This window comes from Ascaphus truei, chromosome 9 (genome assembly GCF_040206685.1).
Source record: "Ascaphus truei isolate aAscTru1 chromosome 9, aAscTru1.hap1, whole genome shotgun sequence".
NCBI lineage: Eukaryota > Metazoa > Chordata > Amphibia > Anura > Ascaphidae > Ascaphus > Ascaphus truei.
Genome location: NC_134491.1, coordinates 53,129,558 through 53,150,507, shown reverse-complemented (window position 1 = coordinate 53,150,507; position 20,950 = coordinate 53,129,558). Strand labels below are relative to the sequence as shown.

General features: G+C 43.8%; 1 protein-coding gene across 1 annotated transcript; it reads left to right on the top strand.

The window, feature by feature from the left end:
• Positions 1–3,930: 3,930 nt before the first annotated feature.
• Positions 3,931–19,387, top strand: SGPP1 (sphingosine-1-phosphate phosphatase 1). The gene is made up of 3 exons (XM_075614873.1): positions 3,931–4,935; positions 15,253–15,342; positions 18,133–19,387. Exons 1-3 carry the CDS (start codon positions 4,297–4,299, stop codon positions 18,679–18,681), a joined length of 1,278 nt encoding a protein of 425 aa, XP_075470988.1. The 5' UTR covers positions 3,931–4,296; the 3' UTR covers positions 18,682–19,387.
• The last annotated feature ends 1,563 nt before the right edge of the window (positions 19,388–20,950 follow it).

Genomic DNA, 20,950 nt, shown 5'->3' with positions numbered 1-20,950 from the left:
AATATAAATGACATTTTGTGGTTTTATTGATGGCGGATTCATACTATGCTCTAATAAATACAGGAGCTGTAATTGCAGGAAATCCGCTACCGTCAACCGTTCAAGTTTTCCTGATTTTTCTTTATGGTCTCTTCATTGTTACATCCTGTTCATGAATAACCACCCATTAAAGCAAATTGAGTGTAATCATATTTAAAGCAACTCTTTTGGCTAATTCAAAAAAAAAATTATTATTATATGTGCTAAGGCAATTTTGAAGCAAAAGTGGAACAAATTGTGTCATTCTTGTGTTGCGCATTTTAGGGTCAATGTATCTAGCACTATTCTTGGGGAAGTGCCAAGTGGAGGAGTTAGAGAGCAGTTACATGACGCTCAGATTATGGAAAAAGGACAAAAAATCTGCACTTACTAGATCAAAAAGGGTTGAAATATAAATGTGCAAAGAAAGTACAGTTCAAATTTGTGTTGTGAGTAGAAATTATATATAACAAAGATGTAAAAGAAGGGATAAATGTGTGCAGATATTAGAGATGTTCAACAATACCCACATATCGCGGAGATAATGTAGGTATCCTTCCTTGCTGGTAAATATAATGTAGGCAGGATTCTATATGAATTAAAATGTAGAAATGAAAACAAACACACACATTATGTATGTATATATATATATATATTTATATATACACACACATACTTACATACATTCCGAAAAATCCAAATGAACAATCCCCCAAAACGTAATCAAACAGAGGGGAAGGGAATATGTCTCTAAATGGAGCAGATATAACGCTGCTCTGATATATAGAAATATAGTTACGAATTGGTAGGTGTAGTAAGTAGTAGTAGGTTCAAAATAGTAAAAAAAAGGGGGGGTCCTCCGGCGCGTTACTCTGCTTGTGGCTCCACGGCGTTTAAGGCATATAAGTGAGGGAGAGAAGAGAGGGGACCACAGTAAGGGACCAAAACAGTGACGTTTTTTGGCCATTACAAGCCACCGTAGTGAGGATTTGACTCCCCTGTACTATCTGGCTCGGCGATCCCGCCGTCTGCGCATGCGCACCGGAGCAGGGAGCTGAAATCTGTATGCTGTGTATGCTGAGGGACAGGCCGTTTTTGAGGAGGACATAGCCTGTGCACGGGCCTTTGGAAACTCTCAATCCCAGCCACCCGAAGTGAAGATCAACACAGCAACCATCTGCCAACAGGGAAACAGCCAGGACAAAGCAGCCCAACCCAGGAAGGGATCCGTTGTGGAGTCTGGCAGCATCTCCTCTCTATGCCTGAAATTATCGGCCGCTTGTAAGTGTTCAATCTCTTTTTTTCCATTGTTAATAAACTGTATTGCACTATTTTTTCCCTTTATTTTTTGCTAAGGAGGATACCAGAAGGTTTTTCCTCACCCTCAACAACACGCAGCTATATAAGGAGAAGAGTAGAAGAATTCAAGACATTAGATATTTTTGATGTAAGTGTGTCTCCTTTATGTAGCAGTATCGTTCAATCTCTATTGATCTCCCAACACCCCTACTCCCCCCCCTCCCTCCCTCCCCAATCAAACGAAGAGCTGTGTATAATCACTGTTTTGGTCCCTTACTGTGGTCCCCTCTCTTCTCTCCCTCACTTATATGCCTTAAACGCCGTGGAGCCACAAGCAGAGTAACGCGCCGGAGGACCCCCCCTTTTTTCTACCAGTATCCACACAGAGGTTGGTGAATCACCTCTGAGAGACTCAGGCTGCGGAACTGCTTTGTGCCAAGGACAGGAGCCATATATTGAACAGTAGGCTAATTCTTTTTTGGCGCAACTTTTCTCTCTTTTTATCAAAATAGTAAAAGGTCAGAATCTTCACAAATCAGGAACACCTCAAGCTGCAGCTTCATAGGACGATAACCGCATCCAGGCAGGAACAAAGACAGAAGCGCAGGCTCGCATAGTGTGATCACATTTATTAAACAAATAACAAGCCTGTCAAGGTGCTACAGCCATACACCTGTAAACAGATGGCAATAAAAGCTCTCCAAAAGGTGAACATGTATAAGAAAGTGGTGTATCAAAACCAACCCACCCGCATACAAATGATGAATTTCAAAAAGGGCGCTTCACGCTTTGCGGATTTTTAAATTATTACCAATAGAATCCGTGGATTCCGCAAGCCGTTGGCGCATTCTTAAGAATCCGTGGATTGGATCCTACAAATCCGTCAACGGATTGTACCCAATGGCGGTTTTTGATATTAACTCCGCATGGATTCAAATCTACCAAATCCATTTGTGGATTTTATACCGCGAAACGGATTTGGGGGTGGGGGGGGGGGGGGGGGAAATGCGATAAAATCCAGGGGGACGGATTTTGGCGGATGTTTTCCCATCTCTAACCACAATCATTCACACTGGTCCGCCTATTTCCTCACGTGACGCAAGTCCGTGATGACATCAGGTGCGTGCTCTCGTACCATGAGATGTATCAAATTGTGCTCTGAGCGTTACTTTTTCTCCAATCTGCATCTGAGGTGACGTTAACTTTGTTGTTTAGAAATCTGCTCAAACGTTAAGAATCCGGAGTAACAAGTTTGGTACATATGGTTCAGCGAGTTCATTCATCGGCCCCACTGATAATAATAATACATTTATTTCATGTAGCGCTTTTCTCCCAATGATACGCAAAGAAATTTTAAGTATCTCTATGCTTCAATCCGCTGAAACAAAACGTGGCAGAGATCGTTGCCAGGGCTCTTGGTTTGATTATGTTACAGCTCTTGTAACGAACAATAAGAGTCAGCAAGAAACAATACTAACCCAACTACCAGTGTACGGACAGGAACATTTCATTATTGGCAGGAATAGTGTTTCACTGTACAAATACAAGATTACATTGTTGTGTAGTCATACTCAATGATAATTTACACTCCGTGCCCTAAATATAAAACCAGTGATCGCTCCTGAGATCAGATGCATTTTAAGGAACCCAAACCTCTCCAAAGCTGCGTCCATGCTGGCGAAGACCGCATTGCCCACATTGCCTTAAGGCATTGATCGTGCCCATAGACCGCGCGACAGCAGGAGGGGGCGCGCGGTGAGCGAGGAATCAGTTCAATCTGATTCTTCGGGCCGACGGGCAGGTCACGTGAGCGGTTCGCCCAATGAGAGCGGACCAGCTACATTACGTCACAGACACGCCCCTAGACACCCCCCCCCCCACGGCGCGTCTACCTTGGTCACAAAACGCTCCCACTTAACGTGGATGATGTCACTCGCGCGCCTCTGCGCGGTCTTCTGCATGGACGCAGCCTAATAGCGCATCTGAGATCAGATGCATTGTAAGGAACCCCAACCCTCTCTAATAGCGTCTAAGGTCAGATGGATTGTTATGCTAGGGCCATGGTGCCTTCGCCTGTCAACCGCTTGAAGCGGGTGCGTTTTTCGGCCACGGTACGCGCGCCGTCCGTGGGCGTGTCTACGGGCGTGCCAGTGACATCACGGAGCTGGTTCGCCCTCATTGGGCGAACCGCTCACGTGACCGGCCTGTCGCGCCAAGGAATCAGTTTGAACTGATTTATTGCGCAACGCGCACCCCTTCACGCCGCATGGACGCGAACACTGCCTTAAGGCAGTATGTTTGCGCAGCGTCCGCACGATCTGTGGTACCATGACCCCAGCATAACGACCCCCAACCCGCTCTAATAGCGTGCCTGAGATCAGATGCATTTTAAAGGACCTGAAAATTACACGGAACCCTTTAGTGATGCTATGGGAACCCTCTGTTGAAGAAAAAAAAAACCCCTCTGGGTTATAGTTATGAGGGAAATCACGCGGTCTCTCGGGACCTCAAGACAGACACATTTCCCGGGTTGCTCTCTCTTTCACGTGATCACACGCGTCCTGTTTCCCCCCCGTTGAGCGGCTTGTGACACCGCACGCGCCCACTATCCAAACCCCCCACGCGCCGCCTCCCAACAGGGGGTGCGCGTGCCTCGCGCTGCGTCACTGCGCTTCTCTCGGGGGGGTCGCGAGGCGGCCCCTGTAGCTGAGTTCAGGGTGGATGCAGGCGGGACCCTCAGGCGAGGCCCCGCCCCTCCTCCTTGCCGGTGCGGGAGCGTGTGAGGAGGGAGGAGGACCGCAGACAGGAGGGAGCGGCGGCTGAGATTGCGACTGGGCGGGTGGCAGAGGTTGAGCGGGATAAGGAGCCGGTGGGTTCGCAGTGTATGGCGCCTGAGAGGATTACCGCCGCCGCCTGCTGCTGAGAGGAGAGGGGAACCTCGGTGAAGTCGGTCTGTCAGTGTCCGGGGGGGGGGGGACTATGAGAGGCGACAGGGGGGCGAGCTCCGGGCTCCTGCAGCTCTGCCATTACCTGCAGGACCCCGGCAAGGTGGCGCGCTTCCAGCGGCACTGCGGGGTGCTGAGCTCTGGCTCGCCCGGGCTGCAGCTGAACGGGGACTGCGGTAACACGTACCCGGGCCAGGACGCAGGCAACCGGGGGGCAGGGGACGGGCCCAGGCACCGAGCGCGCCAACCTAACGGGACGGGGAACGGGACCGCGCCGGCCCTCCCCGGTGAGGAGAAGAGGAAGGTGCAGCAGCGCAGGAACTCCCTGACCGGGGAGACCGGGCAAGAATTCCACGTCACCAACCCCTTCCTCTACTACCTCTTCAGCTTCGGCACCGAGCTGGGCAACGAGCTCTTCTACATCTCCTTCTTCCCCTTCTGGATCTGGAACGTGGACGCCTACGTGGGCCGGCGGCTCTTCGTGGTGTGGGTGTGGGTGATGTACCTGGGGCAGTGCACCAAGGACCTGATCCGCTGGCCGCGGCCCGCCTCGCCGCCGGTGGTGAAGCTGGAGGTGTTCTATAACTCCGAGTACAGCATGCCCTCCACACATGCCATGTCCGGCACGGCCATCCCCCTGTCCCTCCTGCTGCTCACCTACGGCAGGTGGCAGGTAACTGCTTACTGTTAAGTGCTGGGTAAGGGCCGCGCTTATAGTGCCGGCGACGCTGACGTCAATCTACGGGTCGCTGGAAAAATCAAATTAAAGTGACTTCCAGCGATCGTGACCAACCCGTCGCGTCGCGTTTCCTGTAAGCGCACGCGACGGCTTCGATACATTTGTTTTGAAGCGACATCGCTGTCGCCAGCGCTGCAATCGCGGCCCAGGGCTACACTTATGGCGATTTCTGGCTGCGGTCGCTGGAAAAATCAAATTGAAATGACTTCCAGCGATCGCGACCAAGCCGTCGCTCCGTCGCGCTTACTATAAGCGTACGCGACGGCGGCAATGCATTTGTTTTGACGGGTCAGCGCCGGCACTATAAGCGCAGCCTAGCGAAGTATGTGGTGGATACTCAGGTACACATTGGGATAACCATTTTAGTGCAGCATAGGTTGTGGAAAGATAATGTGGTTGCAGAGGAAGAAAATCATCTTTGAGTACTAAAGAAAAGGTGATACAAAATGTTCCTGTTTAAATGTTTATTTATTTTTTATTTTAAAACCACACATTTTATATAAGTTATGGTGAGTGACTAAAACACTCCGCCGTCCAGCGTATTTGCTGTGTTTTAAAAAGGAAGTGATGCGATTGTTACATAAATTTGTGGCATGGAGCTTAGTTTATGGCAATAAATTGTCACTGATCAGACATGCCTACATCCTATACCAGTGTATATGTGCAAATTGACTCTAAATAGAAGTAGCACAGTATTTCTTCAGGCAGCCTAGCCTGTGTGCGACATTTATCTTGATATGTGTCATGTCATCAAAATCCACCTTCCATTAAAGGGGACATTGTGACATTAATACCACAAAGTGATATCCATTTGCTTCAGAATTAACTGTAGTGTTTTGACAGTTGATTTTACATTTCAGTGTAATTTGGCAATCTTTGATAGTCGGCCTTTTAATGCTGATAAGCTATTGTACTCTTTGACCTTTAGTCATGCCAAGATGTTTTTATATGCTTATAGTTTATAGTGAAGTAATGTTTATTGCTAAACAGTAGATGTGAAAGAAATTGGAAGCACTTGGTAAAGATGTAACCTACTTAGCATATTTTGGGCAGATTTGCTTTGTTATTTTGTCTTTATAAATGAATTCACCCGGTTTGACCTTCGCATAAACCTCCCTTATTTCAGTGAGACTTATGCGTGTACTGTCCATGTGAAATTCAAACCTGTCTAAATTGAGAGAACAATATTGATACCAAAAACCTACAGAAACGCCTTTCTTGCGATTTTTTTTTTTTTTAATGTTTTTTTTTTATATATTTTTTTTTTTTTTTTTTACACACATTTCTTGTCAGTTGCTTGGAGGAAATTAATTTGGGGGGTTGGGAGCATATTGTGACCTGTTTCTATAAGTTGACTTCATTTTAAGAGGTGGCCGTGTAAGGACTTTAAATTATCTAGCACTAAACATAGGTACAGACTGACAACATAGTACAGTTGCATATAGGATATACAGTAGATATGTGCGTATAATGTGTAAAAATACATATGCTATATAACAGCAAAGGGCAGTAGACAAGATAAGGCAGTGATATCCAAACTTATTATGAGGGTTGGTAAACTACATTTATATTTGAATGCTAATGGAAGGATTTAAACCTTGCAATAATGCCCTGACTTGCACACAGACTTCTCCCAACACACACATTGCAGTCAAGTTGATGTTGTTAGTAATATAGTATTTTATAATAAAAATAACTACAAAGCACATTGTTTTATGATGCCAATTTTAGGGATTGGTACACTGAGACCTACTGCTGTAACCACAATGTATCTTGTATCATTATAAAATGTACAGGGTTTTAGAATGAGGCCTGACTTAATCAACAATTTGATAGTGAGGCAGAAAAATTAAGCTTTGTAATTAATTTAATCCCTGTCTGGGCAGAGCAAAGCTTTGCTTCTCACTAAAGACAAATAAAAACCAGCTTTAGAACTGTTTGTTTTTGTCCACAATAAAACCTGTGAAATATGCTTATGCTGCCTAATGAACAGTTAATTATTCTTCTGCAGTGTTGTAAATGTCTACGGTCTGGAGCTCTCCTACCCTGCTGGTTCACTAAGGCCATAGCAGTGCCTTACTAGCCTCTTTTGTATACAGGCGGAAGTAGTATAGCGTTAGGGCGTTTACGTAGTGTTCTAACCCCTATGGTGCCTGGTGTTCCTTTGCAATGCATTGGTAGCCTCAGACCTCAAAGGGGTTAACTCATTTTGAGCCATATGGTTTTGTAATCTTATTACACTATGGTATAACAGTGTGATCTTACTCAATATTATTAAATTCATTTATAAATAATTCTTAGTGAATGCAGTTATACTTAGTAAATTAACGTGCAACCTTTTACATTTAACCTGGTGTGATATCACTTGTGAATCTTGACAACTGTTGTATTATTATTATTATTTTTTTTTTTTAATGTCATTTTTCTAAAATGAAGACTTTGGTTTTTCTGTTTCTTTGACAACTTTTCTGATGTGGTCTTTTTCCTCACCCACTTTTCTGTCACTAGCCCCTCTGCTACTGATACTTTATTTTTTCATTTTTGCAATGTCCCTTTCTTTGTAACACCCCTTCTTCATTCAGTCGACTAAAACATATAAGGTTGCGTCCAGGGTCAGCGCTTAGGCGCTGAGGCGCGCTGACGCTTCTCAGTGAGCCCCTGCAGCCGCAATGAGAGCGGCTTTAGCAGGGGCTCGCACACGCTTCTGCAAGCATGCGGAAGTGTAGATCTTATTCAAAAGATAGATTTTCACGGCCGGTCACGTGAGCGGTTTGCCCAATGAGGGCGAACCAGCTCCGTGACGTCACAGGACCCCCACCCCCCGACACGCCCCCCGACGGCGCGCGGACCAAGGCCAGGGAAAGCACTTGCTTTCCCTCAGCCTCCGCGCGGCTGCAGTCCTATGGACGCAGCCTTAGACTGGTCAGTGGAGACAATCTTGTTAACCATCTTTTTCTCATGTTGGGGGTTTTGAGGGCTGAGCAGGACCATGCAGTACTGTAGTTACTTGTCTTTGGCTCATGATTTGTTTGCAGCCTCCAACAGGGAGGCAACACCTATATATGTACTAACTACAAGGAACACAGAGCCACTGCCAATAGTCTGTTTTTACAGTTTCCTAATGCTTTGAAAGAAACAATAAGAGCAATTCAGCAAGAGAAACAAGAAGTCTGCGCTTTGGCACTCCTCGTCTTCACACGCTAATCACTGAATTCCTTTTTTTAAATTCTAGGTCCCTTAGTTAAGGCACATGGCGCAATTTGGCAGAAAACATTTTCCCTTTCTAAGGCTGCGTCCATGGAAGGACAGGCAGCGCTGAGCCATGCGGAAGCTCCGCACTGAGCCCCGGCATCCTCAATGAGGATGTCTTGAGGGGGGCTCACGCGAGCGTCCACAGGCATGCTGAGGAGTTGGGTTTTTCAGCCGACAGCCAATGCTGTTTTTGAGCGCGCTGTCGCTGAAAACCTCCAATCACAGCAAAGCAACGTCACAGCACCGTGACGATGTTGGTGCGTCGCGGGCTATTGGTCCAGCGACGTCACTGCCCCGCCTCCCGATCGCGCACGCTGGCTCGCCTGCCAGTCCATGGGATCGCTGCTGACCGGGCAAGCGAGCGTCAGAGCGGTGGAGCGCGGGCTGAGGCTCTATGGACACAGCCTAAGGCCTGTGACTGAGCTCAGTGTCTGTCTGGGAAACATTATTAGGGTGGCCATATACTTCTATGCTTTTTATCAGATTTTTTAAATTCCTGGTGAAACAATTTGGTGCAGTAGACCTGCAAAAGATAGGGCTTTTGTTCCTTTCATTCAGCTTGTCCTATTTAGACAGGCTAATTACTTTTGTATTCCGTCAGGACCTACTGTTTCAAGAGCAGCATAAAACTTACTTGCATGTAAAGTTTGCTGATAATACAAAGTTGAGGAACATGCTGAAAAATAGCAACAAAAAAACACTGAGAACCTGAAGAGAGCTTAGTGAGCGAATGATAGGATTGCCCTTGTGGTTAACCTTTTGTGTCTGTTAGTGGTAGAACAGTAACAGGTTAAAGCAGGTATTTATCACAACTGGATTGCACATTAGTAAATATTGGGCAAAATGATGGCAGTTTTAGCAGGGTTTTTGTTGTTTTTCTTTATCTGCGTGACTTGCTACTACAGTTTTTTTGTCACAGCAGGTTCCTGTATTGTGCAATAAGACATTTTTGCTGTGGTATCAAAATTTTAGTGTTTAGGACACTTAAAAGGAAGTACTGTATTACATGATGTGCTTTATGGATCTTGCCTAGGAGTTTTTTTTTTTGCAATTGTTTAACAAATGCTATCAAATGTTGACACGTTGGTGTTAAATATCAGTCTAGATCCTTTGTTTTCCCTCCTCCCTCCCCCCCCCCCCCCATATAAATGATCTTATTTTTGTACACAATTTGTGGCTGAATTTACATCTGGAATTTTAATCAGAAAGTCTTTATCTTGCAAGTAGAGTACACAGTACAGTGTGTATATATAAGATGTTGTCTCTGTTTGTATAGTGGCACTCCTAGGTGTATCTTAGAGCCATTGTTGATTATATTAAAGCACAAACAATAATGCCTTTTATTCAATTTTCAAATAAACTAATTTCCTAAAATTTACATAATGATTCGCAGGAAACCACCTTTGTGCTTAAAAGCATCTCTGCTTTTTTGTTCCCGGTTTTATTTAAAACATTTTTTTATAAATCCTATTTCACAGTTCCCTTGTAAGGCTGCGCTTATAGCGACGGCGACGCGACGTCGCCCGAAAACAAATACATTGCCGCCGCGAAAACCTGAAGCCGGCAAAATTTGATTTTTCAAGGGCCGTCGTGTCACGTGACGGCCCTTAAACAAATCAAATTGCCGGAATCCCACGACCCGGACGCCCGGCGAAACATAACTTTCGCCGGTGGCAACGGGTAACGTCACCCGCCGTGTCGCCGTCGCCGACGACGGCACTATAGGCACGGCCTAATGCTGTTTATAATATACGGCAATATACATACATACATGTATTTTAGTATATGCAACTGTAACAATCCTAGAAAAATCCCATATTTGAACCTTGTCTCAATCACCCCTTGATGTGTCTTAATTCAATTCAGCTTTTACACTTGGGCAGGACAACATCCTGTTTAGAAAAAACATCTGTTTTTAATGTGAGGCACATGTGCTAATTAAGGTGACTGGGCTGAACTTAATTCAGTCAGGTGACTTAGACTTAGAGCTTTATAACTGCAAACAGAGCTGCACTTGCTGTGTTTGCCTTCCATGTTTGAAGCAGCCAGGTTCAAAGTAGCATGTAGTGCTGGAGTTTAAAAGGGAGGTCAAATGGAGTGGACAACATCTACTGGCCCTGATTCCTGAATTTAATCTACGCTGGAAAGGAGGATATTATCTATCCCAGACTGCACATCTCAGCACTTTACTATTGCTGTGATGCCACCTTTTACTATTTATATTTGCTATGGCCTCACTTCTTTTCAAATTATGCACTTCTACCAACCTCATTATGTCTCTAACTCTATTCATATATCTCCATCTCTCCTTCCTTCGCCACTTCTCAGATCACATGAACTACTTTCCTACCTGCGCCCTCTGTCACTACACAGCACCAGTGTTTCCCAACAACCGTCCTCAGGGAACCCCAACAGGTCAGGCCGCAGGGATATCCTTAAGACCTGACCTGGTGGGGTTCCCTGAGGACTGAAGTTGAGTTGGGAAACACTTGCCTGCACTAAAATTCACCCCTGCAAATCAGCCTCACACATTCTCTTTCTATCCAGGCTTCTCCTCCTTGCTTCTGGGGATATCTCTCCCAATCCTGGTCTCTGCCTTATTTCAACATGCTCTCGTCCTCTTCTGCCAAATGCAGCTTCTACGCCTTCTGGTGTCAACCCTGCCACCCTCCCTCCTCTCTCCCTTTCTCCTGTGCCCTTTGGAATGCTCGCTCCCTCTCTAACAAGTTCCTCTCTGTGCATGACTTCTTTCTCTCTCACTCCCTGCTTCTCTTTGCTATAACTGAGACCTGGCTCACTCAGTCTGACTCTGCTCTGGAAACTGCCCTCTCTTATGGTGGCCTTTCTTTCTCCTACACTCCGCGCCCTGATGGCAGGGGTGGAGGCGTGGGGCTCCTCTCCTCTCTCTGCCATTACAGAACCCTTCTTTGAGACTCACACTATCCAGATCTCCTCTCCCTGTCCATGTGGCGGTCATCTATCGCCCATCTACCTCTACTCATCCCCCTTCTGCCTTTCTCTCTCACTTTGAATCCTGGCTCTTTCTTTCTCTCCTCTGACTCCCCTGTTCTTCTCCGTGGGAACTTCAACTGCCACATCCCTCTCCTTCTCCTCCTTCTCTCCTTCTCCTCCTTCTCCTCCTTCATCTCCTTATCTCCTTATCTCCTTATCTCCATCTCGCCCTTGTTTCTGCAGAAACCTGCGCTCTATTAACCTACCAGCTTTTGATTCCACTTTACGCTCCTCCCTCTCCTCTCAGTTCTGCTCCAGACCCTGACAACCTGGGCAGGAACTACAACTCTGCCTTATCCTCCTTGATCTACATGCCCGCTTTCTCTTTGCCATCCACGGCCTTCTAACTCCAGACCCTGACTAAATTCCCATATGCGCATGCTGCGTTTCTCCACTTGTTCCTTGGGAGGAAATCTCACACACTCGCAGACTTCCTTCACTACAAATGTATGCTATCCTGTTTCAACTCTGCCCTTTCTCAAGCTAAACAAACCTACTTTTCTTCACTAATCAACACGCACAAGTCTAACCCACACCAACTCTTCTCTGTCTTTGACTACTCATACCACCCTCAGCTGCATCTTCTTCCTCCATCTCATCCCAGGACTTTGCTGACTATTTTAAGGAAAAGGTGGAATCCATACGTCAGAACATCCCCTGTGTTTCCTCCTCCCATCCTACCCAACTTCCTAACTCTCCTCCTGACTGCCTTGACTCTCCGCTGTCTCAGAGGAGGATGTATCACTGCTGATCTCCTCTTCTCCCTCTACTGCTTGCCCTTTTGACCCCATTCCCTCCCATCTCCTAAAACCTTTCTCCTACTATAATCCCTATGCTCACACACATTTTTAACTCCTCCCTCTACTCTGGTACCTTTCCCTCCTTCAAACATGCAACCGTTCTACTATTACTCAAAACCAGCAAGCTTGACCCTACCTGTCTTTCTAACTATCGACCTGTCTCCCTTTTGCATCTAAACTCCTTGAACGTCTTGTATTCTCTCGCTTGCTCCATTTTCTCAACACCTATTCTCCCCTAGACCCTCTACAATCTGGCTTCTGCACTGCTCGCTCAACTGAAACAGCCCTCACTAAAATAACTAATGGCCTCCATGCTGCCAAAGACAGAGGTCATTACACTGCTCATATTACTCGACCTCTGCAGCATTTGACACCATGGACCACCCTCTTCTCCTTCACATTCTCCATACTCTTGGTATCTGTAACACAGCTCTATCCTGGATCTGCTCTTACCTCCCCCATCGTACCTTCAGTGTCTCTTCTGCTAACACCTCCTCCATCTCTATCGACCTCTGGGGGGGGTACCCCAGGGCTCTGTCCTGGGACCTCTTCTCTTTTCTCTGTACACACTCTCTCTAGGTGACCTAATAACATCTTTTGGGTTTAAATATCACCTCTGTGCTGACGAGAAACATTTACCTTTCAACCCCTGACATTGGTCTGTGCAGCAGGTGTAAAGTTTCTGAATGTCTCCTTGTGATATCGTGGATGGCCCTCTGCCGTCTTTTAACCTTAACATGGCAAAAACAGAGCTCCTATACTTCCTCCCAAACCTGGCCCTACTACCTCCTTCCACATTACTGTTGGAAGTACTATCATTCACCCAAGTAGCGCAAGCACGCTGCATAGGGGTCACACTTGACTCCTCTCTCACATTCAAAATGTATCTAAAACCTGTTGCTTTACAAAGATACGCACTTTCCTCTGTTGCTTGACTGCTAAAACTCAGATGCACTTGCCAGAATGCCCTCATACTGTCTATGTACGTTCTTCCTACCAATTAGATTGTAAGTTCCTCGGAGCAGGGACTCCTCTTCCGAAATGTTACTTTAATGTCTGAAGCACTTATTCCCATGATCTGTTATTTGTATTATTTGTTATTGTATATGATTGTCACGTGTATTACTACTGTGAAGCGCAATGTACATTAATGGTGCTTGTGACAGGGTGAAATCAACCCCTATCAGTTATGCCTGGGAAACATATGTCTGAGTGCTTCATCCAGCACTCATAAGGGTTAACTCAGGTGGAAGCTAGCTAATAATGATGTAAGCTGACACCTGAGAGCCAGCAAGGTAGATAAGGATCTTGTTACCAGCAGTAGCTGCCTGTCTCAGATGAGAGCACATGGATAGATGTGCTGCTAGCCAGAAGGATACAGCACACTACTTACTGCAGCCAAAGTAAGATTTCTTTCATTTGTTTGCACGACTGCTTAAAAAGACTCTTACGGTTTGGGTATGGTTTAGCCAGCCAGCCTGCTAGCTAGGAATGCTGTGTTAGTCAGTTTTCTCCCAACGTGGAGCAGGATTTATTTGCTTAAAGGGACAGTGTACCCGCATGTTATGTTGCTGTGGAGAAATAAAGCCACTGAACGTTTTCATTTATCCTGAAACTACACGTGTGGACTGTTCCCTGACCTCAGCTACAGGCCGTCCTGCCACAGTGCTATATAAATAAAGACATGCATACACGCTCATTTTGAAGTATATATTAGCATTGAATGGTGCTTTAAAATGCTGTAACATTTACTTGTGAAATATTAGTGATATCACTTATCTAAGTACTTCAAGGAAACAACAAACTGATAAGTCCAAACACACACCACTCAAGATTTGGAGCTTTTTGTGAAAGATAATGGAGTTCCTCTGAATTTATAGCAGATTTAAGACAACAATGCCAATCAAGTGGTTGGACCTAGTATCCCACAGTCTAGACCAGGAGTGGCCAACTCCAGTCCTCAAGGGTCACCAAGTAGTCTGCTTTTTAGGATATCCCTGCTTTAGCACAGGTGGCTGTCAAAATGATTGATCCACCTGTGCTTAAGCAGGGATATACTGAAATCCTGACCTGTTGTGGTGGCCCTTGAGGACTAGAGTTGGCCACTCCTGTTCTAGATATTGTTAAAATCTGTCCTCGGCTCTGTACCAGCCCAGGTTTCTGGCGCAACCACAACGATCTTCCTTTTTTTTAATGCAAATAATGTGCATTGGTTATTCATAACCCCTGTTGTGGATGGTAGTCCCTGAGCAGATGTTGGAGAACTAGTCTAGATACCAGAGTTCTCTTTAATGTACAAGCTGTACTTTTATATTGCATGGTTAGGCTGTCAGCTACTTACAATGAGGTTCTCCAACTTGCTATTGTGGAGCAGAATTAGCAGTGCTGCTTTGTACACGGGTGTTGGTTGTGATGTCCCATTCCACCTCCAAAAATGAAATTATTTCAACTTGTATAGGGTCATTCAGTTAGTGTTGGTAACTTTCTTTTTATTGTACATTTTTAAGAATTCCATATTGTTTACTTTTTAAAATGTGATCCAATTAGTCTCAAAAAGCTAAAACTTTTCATTCCTGTGACATTTTGGCTGCTGAACAACCCCATGGTTGTAATTTCAGAAAGTCAAAAGGGGAGTTTGAATGAGGTTTGTGTAAATCTTACTGTTCATGAATTACAGTAAGTGATTTGTTCGACTATTTTACCCTCACTATGTTAAAGTTCAGCAAGTCTCCTTGATAAGATAACATAGACAGACCAGACATGTCTCAAATTATATTTTTGTCCACTCATTATTGATGCAATGAAGAATTTAGGCGCTTGAATATATATATAAATATGTAAGTTCCTGCTCACGCGGTGCGCTCGGGCACACACGCTGACCCGCTTACCAAAACAAAAAAACTATACTTCCCCGCGCGCTCAGCTGGCCCGCAATGCCTCACCCTCTTCCCCTCCTCCCCCCCGCGCGCGCTTGTGTAAATCGGAGGACACCCGGCACTCATGCTTGGAGCGCTCTCCAAGCATGAGCGCGCTCAGCGCCAGCGGGGACTCAGCCTTAGACATGTCATAGTGTAATTTTAGACTAAAACATTACGTTTATGACTTCTGAATGTTATCTTTAAAAATTGTATTCTTGTGAAGTACTAAAAATGGGTTAACTTTTTTTCTCTCTCTCTCTTTTCTCAAGTATTCGTTTGTATTGGGGCTGCTCCTCGCTGTGTGCTGGTGTTCCCTGGTGTGCCTTAGTCGTGTTTATATGGGAATGCATTCCATTCTGGTAAGGCCATTATTGGACATTGGACACGTCTGTTGCTCTTTCAGTTGTACTTTTTCTGTGTGCATTTTTTTTTTGTGTGGAATTAGTGAAAGGGAAGGTATAATTTATATATTTTTCTAACTTGTTGATCCATCACTAGTTCGTTGTTTTTTATTTATTTATTTTTCCTCCTCCTCCTCCCTGGTTTATTGAACTGTTAAATTATTAAAGTGATCTTGTTATTAATGATATAATTTTTTTTTTTTTTTTTTAATATTTTACTTGTAGCCATCTATATGTTTTACTTTTTGAGAATGACTTATTGGCTAGACCAAATTATTGTTACGCTGTTTCCAAAAGAAAAGCATGAAAAGAGCGCACACTTTTTTTCTGCTTGCAACTTGGACACCGATCATTAGCTGAGCTGACATTTGATTTTTGTCCACTTAGGTCAGAGATTACATTTATCAATTTGGCAATTGACACACCATTTAAAACACAACTTTGTCGCATATAAATCCCTTTGTCTTCTAAATCCTAAATAGATATGTAAATATTTATATTATGCATTCAAAGAAGTTTAGTTTGTTTGTACTTCCGTGGAAATAATGCTGAAACAGCTGCATCATATGCTTATTGTAAGCCATGCATGTTCTATAGAAAATGTTCAGTATGCTAAGTGTTACAAACCTTCTAAATCTAATTTTCCACTCTATAACTTTGAGTAAATGTAAATAAAAATCCTGTAATAAAAGCTTGAACAATGAGAACAAAACAAGACAATTTAAAAGGAGCAGTTTCTCTTCTTTGATGCCACCCTTTTTTGGGGTGGGGGTGGGGTGTCTCCAGAGTTGAGCCGTGTTAATTTCAGCTCCAGAGACCCCCTGATTTCCGAGATGCATGCTGGGAATGCTAATACCAGTACTTCCTGGTTCTTTGAATCCGACCACGTCATACAGGCCAATAGGCAGACGTGGCAGGTGGATTTCTATTGTCCTCCGTATCGCTGGAGATTTAAACCACGAATTGTTTCCGGTGGAAGAAATTGTACCTGCGCTATCTGTACAGGTATGCATCTCGGGAACCGGGGGTCCACGGAGCTTAAATCGGCATGTTCTAGCTTCGTAAGCCCCCTACGGTTAACAAGAAAAGTGCTGCTTTAAGCAGAATTGTTCTATTCCTGGTGTCATTTTCCCTGATGTGCGTCTGTTCCAGGGTCTACAGAAAACAATACATTTTTGCTCTTGTATCCATATATTCCACATATATTTTGAAGGCTGTTCTGTCTCTAAAACATTATATAACTTCTAAATTGTAAAGATCACAATTCAAAGTGTGGGCAGGCGAGAGAGCACAAAGTGTCACTGTTCCGCTTATTTCCAATCCGGGAATTGTCTAAAGCAGCGGTATTCAACTTTCTTTTTTTTTTTTTCTTTAGTTACGGAACCTTAGCATTTGATTGTGAAATTGTGTGGAACCCCAAGCCTTGCCCTACCCCCGTGTCTCTCCCCTCCCTCACACTTCCCCTCCCCTCCCACTTCCCCTCCCCCCCTCGCACCCTTCCTTCACCCCCCTCGCACCCTCTCTCTCCCTTCTCCGCCCCCACGCACTCCCCCCCCCTCGCACCCTTTCCCCCACCCCCCTCGCACCCTCTCCCCCACCCCCCTCGCACCCTCTCTCTCCCTTCTCCCCCCCCCACACACACTCCGTCCCCCACTACGGGAGCTGCTGGTGCTGAGCGCGTGCTCTTACTTGATCTTGATCACTTGATCCCTCCTGTCAGCCGGAAGTTGACGCTACTTTTGGCGCTGACAGGAGCAGGGAGAGGACGGATATCAATGACTAGGCGGCTGCTGAGCTAGAGAGCCGCCAGCACATTGCTACGTGGGACAGCTGGGAGAGTTGTCCCAGCTCTCCTCCCCCCCAGCCCCCTGGTGCTCACAGAAACCCTGAGGGGGGCTCGCGAACCCAGGTTAAAAATTAGTGGTTTAAAGTATGTCTGCTGGATTAATCATATATATCAGAACCTCTAAATCTAAAAGTAATCAGGTAACCCATGCAGAAAGAGAAGAGGTTCTTCATCTTTTTTTGATTTGCTAGCCAGTGCCTTGTTACAGACTGGATTGTAAAGCTTGGTGGTGGGTAAAAAAAACAAAAACAAAGCACACACTACCAGGGGTGGCAACTCCAATCTTCAATAGCCACCAACAGGTCAGGTTTTCAGGATATTTATGCAACTGTGGCATCGATCCTAAAAACCTGACATGTTTGTGGCCCTTGAGAATTGGAGTTGACCACCCCTGTACTATATTGATTACAGTAAATACAAAACATACCTTGTATGCATGCATATTTTACACTTAAGTTCAGTTAAGACCTATTAGTTAATGTTCCTTTTGACAGTGCTGTTTGTTTGTAATAAGGATATTCTGTATATATATCTAATGGACTCGCATAGAGACAACCTTTATTTCTCACTATTAATAGCGCAATCCATACATGTGCAAACTGACTTCTGGTGAAGTTACTGTAACTTGCTCAAAGCTTCAAAATAAACAAATATATATAACACTTGCTGCTTTTATGCACGTCTATACAAGAACTACATTAAACAAGAAAGTTATATGAACATATGCTGACATTTTGCTTTCATTACTAAAACGTACTATATTTTGAAATCGGCATTTTAAAATCTTTACTTTTTAAGTTGACGTCCATAAATCTAATACTATAGGATTAGATGATGATCTATATGTAGCATGGAACGCTCAGTTGGCTAATCCTGAACTGCTGTTACTTTTTCTTTTGCAGGATGTTATTGCTGGTTTCTTGTACGCAATTATCATCTTGGTTGTCTTCCATCCTGCTTTGGAGATAATTGACACGTTCAACCTAACTTACAAGTATGCCCCCCTAATTATCATCAGTCTTCACCTAGCCTTGGGTATCTTCTCCTTCACGCTTGACACCTGGAGCACATCCCGAGGGGACACAGCTCAGATTCTTGGCAGTGGGGCTGGAATCGCGTGTGGATCACATGTAAATTACATGTTGGGTCTGTTGTTGGATCCATCACAGGATACATTGCCTTTCACACCATCTATCAATGTGATTCTACTGGGAAAAGCCATGCTGCGGTTTTTAATTGGAGTTGTGGTTCTTTTAATGATAAGAGCAGTGATGAAAAAGATCTCCATTCCTCTGGCTTGTAAGATTTTTGGCATTCCATGCGATGATGTTCGAAAGGCAAGACAAAGAATGGAAGTGGAGCTGCCTTATCGCTATATTACATATGGAGTGGTTGGATTTGGTGCCATGTTTATAGTTCCATACCTGTTTACCTGGGTTGGTCTCCTTTGATATAGGTACAGTGTATGCAGTATGGAGAGATGACCTATAATAACCCAAAAGTTGAAACGGGTTACGTTTTTGATCTCTTCCTTGACACAGACTTGTAACAATTCCTTATCTTTCTGGAGTAGAATTCACTTTTATGCAAAAGCTTGTTTAAGCCCCATCCATTTTATTAAATGCTTTATATGGCAGATATTTATCTGGACCAAATTTGCAGTAAAATAGTCCATTACATTCATCATTATCGCAAATAATTCTATGCCTAGCGTAAAATGGTGACATTTTTGGTTGTAAATCTCAAACCAATGATTTTAAATTCAGGTACTGTATTAAATTGCTTGATAATTGTGCCTTTCTTTTGCTGAAATCACAAATGCCATGTATACTGTGATGTAAAGATAAGAGGGCTAAACTTAGTTTGAGCCAGAGAATATTTTTGGACTATAATGTTATGGTTGGTTCTTTGTATTTGTAAGGTTTTACAGATAACGGAGCTATGCACAAATAGGTATAATGGAAAAGATGTTTATGTGCTAAGTTGGCACCTTCACTGCTAAAATGAATAACTTTTTTAACAAAGGATTTAGATCTTGATTTTTTTTTAATAGGTTTACTGCAATTTGCAAAATGTGTTCCTTTGTTTTTGTTTACGGTAGATTTACTTGGAAAAGTTTGTATGTGCTAGGAGCAAAATTAAATATATACAAATCTATTTATTGGAACATCGGTGTGTTGCCATCCGCGGCTATAGAGCAGTCATTTTAAAATGTTACAATTCTTTGATTGGTACCTCCTAAATCAATTCGGCCGTTTTATTCATGTTAAATAATCCATGAATATATCAATTGTATGTATTTTCTTTCCCAAGTTTTACAAACAATTACAAAAAGGAAGCAAAGAAGCAGATGTCACACTTTGCTGTGACAAATAGGCCCATATCTACCAAGTGGTGCTATTCTATAAGACAATGTACAGCCTTGAGTGGGCTACATGGTATGTTGTGGCACTGGAAGGTGTCATACAGAATATCACTGCTTAGGAAATGTGCATATGCCCATGCTTATTTGAAACTGAGCCACATACCAGTAGCAACACATTTATGGTACGTTAACATTTCAAAATGTGAACTTGTTATGCAAAGTTTCATAAACAAAGTTGGTCCTTTAGGAATGTATAAACAGGCACACGGTCTTAATCATCAAGGAGGTTTAATATGCCACTAAGACCAACGTTTCGGCTGTCTAATACTGCCATTCTCAAGGTGAAGGCCTTGAGAATGGCAGTATTAGACAGCCGAAACGTTGGTCTTAGTGGCATATTAAACCTCCTTGATGATTAAGACCCTGTGCCTGTTTCTTCATTACACTGGATCATATTGGGACTTCAGGAGCTCCCCAGAACCAGCGCACCGGCAGCTAAGTACCCCACCTCTATTACCTATGTGACTGAGTGTGTGTCTCATCCTCTATCTTTAGGAATGTATAACACAAGATTGAAATAATGGTAATAAACCACTAATATGTTAATGGTTATTTAAGTTTGAAATTGCATGGATTTATATTTTGTCATATGTTTTTGTTCGTGATTTATTTTTTTGTTCTAAATATGTAAAAAAAAAAAAAAAAAATAATTCTGATCTCTGTTGCTTGGGTCAAGATGTTGAGAGACCTATATCAAAGATGTAAGGGTTTCTTCAGTACAGTGTGATAATGCAGATGCTACACTAACTCCCATTCAAGTCAGTGGGAATTTCCATGTGGTAGTGCTGTATCAGCACTTCATCGCACTTTACTGAAATGGCCCGTTACTGAAATGGCCCGTTAGAGCTTGATTCATTTTTTAAAATACAAATCGGTTGCTCGTGCTAATTAAGCAACTCCCCTAAACGTACAAAAGAAAATTAAATATAATATTTTTTTATTTGAATAGATGCACATTAGAGGGGCATTGTCTTTTTTGCTTTTTATTTTTTTAAATGAAACGGTTCCTTAACGTTACGGCATTGCAATTATCTAAGCTGACGATCGATCCACGAAGATCATGCTTCACAGGGCACACACACACACACTATGGCTTTCTATTTCGAAGGAGGAAGTGCTGGGACTCCCTAAATACCGCTAGCAACCCAAGGAAGCTTTGCTTAATAATACATTGAAAACCATTAAAAAGGACAAAGGGTGAAAATAAAAATACAGGCATTCCCCGGTTTAAGGGCACTCACTTTAAGTACACTCGCGAGTAAGGACATATCGCCCAATAGGCAAACGGCAGCTCA

Excerpts from the sequence above, each read along its gene's own strand:
- SGPP1 (XM_075614873.1), top strand. The coding sequence starts at position 4,297 with ATGAGAGGCGACAGGGGGGCGAGCTCCGGGCTCCTGCAGCTCTGCCAT. Across the intron at positions 4,936-15,252 it reads TCACCTACGGCAGGTGGCAG|TATTCGTTTGTATTGGGGCT; the intron begins GTAACTGCTTAC and ends TCTTTTCTCAAG. Across the intron at positions 15,343-18,132 it reads TGGGAATGCATTCCATTCTG|GATGTTATTGCTGGTTTCTT; the intron begins GTAAGGCCATTA and ends TTTCTTTTGCAG.